The sequence below is a fragment of the Charadrius vociferus genome, unplaced genomic scaffold (genome assembly GCF_000708025.1).
Source record: "Charadrius vociferus isolate BGI_N301 unplaced genomic scaffold, ASM70802v2 scaffold244, whole genome shotgun sequence".
NCBI classification, from domain to species: domain Eukaryota; kingdom Metazoa; phylum Chordata; class Aves; order Charadriiformes; family Charadriidae; genus Charadrius; species Charadrius vociferus.
Window position 1 is genome coordinate 2,981,523 of NW_009648822.1, and position 3,293 is coordinate 2,984,815.

General features: G+C 45.0%; 1 protein-coding gene across 1 annotated transcript in view; it reads right to left on the minus strand.

The window, feature by feature from the left end:
* LOC104288122 overlaps positions 1-2,786 on the minus strand; it is a 113,010-nt gene extending 110,224 nt beyond the window's left edge. The window contains exons 1-2 of the mRNA XM_009886881.1: positions 2,783-2,786; positions 484-663 (exon numbers count right to left, since the gene is read on the minus strand). Coding sequence (XP_009885183.1) covers positions 484-663; positions 2,783-2,786 — 184 coding nt within the window. The remainder of the gene's footprint in view (positions 1-483; positions 664-2,782) is intronic.
* Between the last annotated feature and the right edge of the window lie 507 nt (positions 2,787-3,293).

A 3,293-nucleotide genomic window follows, 5' to 3' on the forward strand; every position in this document is an offset into this window, starting at 1 on the left:
AGGGATCTGACTCCACTCCCCCTTATCCCTCGAGTCCCCTCCTTCTGCCCGGTGACTGGAGGGTAGGGGATCATCCAATTCTGATAGGGCCTCTTCCTGCTGCCTTTGCCTCAGGGTATGGCTCCACCAATCTATTTCATTTTCACAGGCTCTAATACTTCTTAACCTTTCTACCTCTTCCCTCATTTCAACCACCTGCCTGAGCAGATCATTTACTTGATCACACCGTACACAGGCAGTGTCTCTGGCTCCCTGTGAGAGCAGTGCCAGGCTCAGGCATTCGTCGCAGCCTGAGACCTGCACAGCCACGTGCTTGCGTGGGAGCTCAGTCTGAATTCCCACATTCTCTCTTACAGCGGCTTTTGACCGTTTTGTGGCCATGTTCTTATCTTGTGCCAGGAGGTGCCCCTGCACGCCGGTGTTCCTCTGCTTCTGCTTGCCCACCTTGTGCTCAGCTTAGACACAAGGCTTTTGGTGACCTACCGGTTCGGCCGCTCCCAGTGTGGTGCCGCGGTAACTCCCACTGGCTGCCCACGTCTTGGGTGCGCAGCGGCCTCTGGGACAGCCCGTTTGGAACTGCCGCGTGGTGCTGTCTCTGCCCCTGCCGCCTCAGCAGCCCGCCCTGGAGCTGCCGGTTCCGGCACAAGCTACCCGCTTTCCCGGCTTCGATAGCCCCCAAAAAGAGCTCTTCGCCGGTTTTTTCTGCCGTGATCCCCTTCCCCAGTGCAGCCTTACCTACACTGGAGCTGGTGTCCTCGGCGACCGACTCCTCGGTTCACATCGGTTGTTTAGGTATGGAAGTAAACAATATTAAATGTTAATTCAAAGCTAGTTGTTTCTCATGTGTTTGTTCTCCCTTTTCTCTGTGGTCTGTTTATTCACTTACTTCACTTAAGTTAAAACATAGGTTTTTGTGTACCCAGAGGGAGAAACTGTTGTTTGTAAGCGCATGATAAAAAGGGACTCTCAGACCATCTGAGCTGCTTAGCTACTACCGTGTTGTGTAATAATCATTGGGTAAATGAGTCAAAGAATTGGCTGAGTTAAAAGCAGAGATGGAGGAATCTCCTTGTCTCAATGGCATTTCTTTTTGTTTGTAACACAATGACTTTAAAACTGATCAATTTTGTAATTTCAGTGAAAGTTCAAGGAGCTGGAGAACACAACCTAATTGATTTTTTTTTTTTTTTCTCCCTTTTGCAAACAGAATACTAGAAGAATGTGTTTAAGAGGAAAGTCAGCAGGGAGCGGATAAAACCTCCTGGAGTTTAGGGTCAAGAATCTCTGCTATCTTCTGCTGCTTACACATCAGAGACAGGAGCGTCACTGTAGCTTAAACCCCACCAGGAATGAAGCAAGCTTTACAGGGAGGACTAATAGAAAGGCTGTGGAATGGAGAAAGGAGAGAGAAAATTTTGTGTAAAGCAGAAAGTAAGGATCAGTCTGGAGGAGGTTTTGGGGGTCAGAGAGCTGCGATGCATCAATGTGCCTGTTGGACAAGGACAGCCGGCTACCGATCCCCCCGAGAAGCACAGCTAGCAAAAAGTGTAGAGGAATTTGAAAATGAGAAGAAATAGATATAACTCAGAAGGTGACCATATACCCTAGTGTTCATGGACATGTCCTTTTCCTTGCCTTGCCCTGGGAGATGTAAGCATTTGTCTCAAACATGGATTTATTTGATAAAATCTAGGATTTGCAGAAATCTAGCAACCTGCTTGGCACCACCCACATCCTGAATTCCTGAGTACTAATGTTTTGCAGGTCAACTCTCATTGCATGAGACCTGCACAGCTGCACATCAGACATACTGTGCTTATGCATGAGGAATAAAATTGATGCATTCTTGGAGGAATTACTCCACTGCACATGTTCACACTTATTTATCCAGAAAACCATGAATGGAAACACAGTAACCCATGGACTGAGAATAGTTCATGAGGATGAGTAAGAGATCCCAAAGCAGAGAAGAGTATTAGTAATAGATTTGATAGCTGGAACCTGAAGGAGGGGGCAGCATACAAAGAAAAGCAGGCAGAATTCAACTGTGCAACTTTCCTTTCATTAATTACTCATGGGGAAGGAGAGGGGGAAGACTATTAAAAAAGTTTTGATCTTGAAAATTTGCGAAAAAACTTTCAAACAACTTGCAAAGAAATGTTTATGCGTGGGTGAAAGAAGCAGAATGTAAGAAGCAAACAACGTAAGGCCTTGCCTTTTGGTCAGGCTGAGCCCCATGCCACTAAGAAGCACTGAAGAGCCAAACACCGTAGCTCTCAGCTCCGTGAGAGTATGGCCCTATAAGGCAGTGCTGCCATTGCTGGCAGCAGACCATAAGCTTTCTATTGCATTAGCAAGGTCTCAGTGCTTAGGTTTGTCTGAGCCTTGTCTGCAGCTCTGTTTTACTTGGCTTAACTGTGACATCAATTTCTCTAGTCAACCATGTATCTGTGACTAATTTGTTTGGGGACTTTTTTGCTTTCTTGGTTGTTTGTTTTATTTTGATTGTTTGGTTTGGTTTTTTTTGTTTTTGTTTTTTTTTTGGGGGGGTGGGTGTGTGGTACAACTGCAGCTTTATAAACATAAAAGCAGAAGGTAGGTTTTCTATACAGAGGGAGGTATTTAAAAATCTAACACAATGACATAGAGTTGAAAAATACAGACCTAGTTTGAGGGAAGATTAAGAATTGGAAGCACAGGATGTAGAAGACTACAGCAATGTGGTTATAAGGGATGGGGCAAAGACTTGGCACTGGAGACCCCACCACTGTGAGAAACTCACCCATGGTCAGACAAAGAAATACAGATCTGGAGCCTGGCAAAACGGGTTTTAGGGATAGTAAAGCAAACCAAGGAGTAGCAGCCAACAGGCTTTAAAGTCACCATTTGTAGTAAATTGGGATTTAGCATGAAGTTGCAGAACAATGAAGAAAGCAAAAGGTGTATAAGCTTTATGGAAAATGTATGAAAGGCGCCAAGCTGATCCTAGAGTGAAGAAGAAACCACCAACACAAACATATATCTTCTGGCAAAGGACTTCTGAAGCTGACAGCTCACTGCAGTGCCCCCCACTGAAGTGCAACTGCCGACCTTCGGGCCCAGAGGAGACGTGGAAGGGTGAGAATAATTCTGCGAAAAGGGGGGAAATCAAGAAATGAGTGTACCAGTTTAAACTACATTATTATTTATTTCTCTGTAACAGACCTGGACTCATAATTACGAGAGCCTTAAGTTTTCAGTTATTCTTATGATACCATCTTGGCTTTAGACTTATATATGAGCATATGTATATG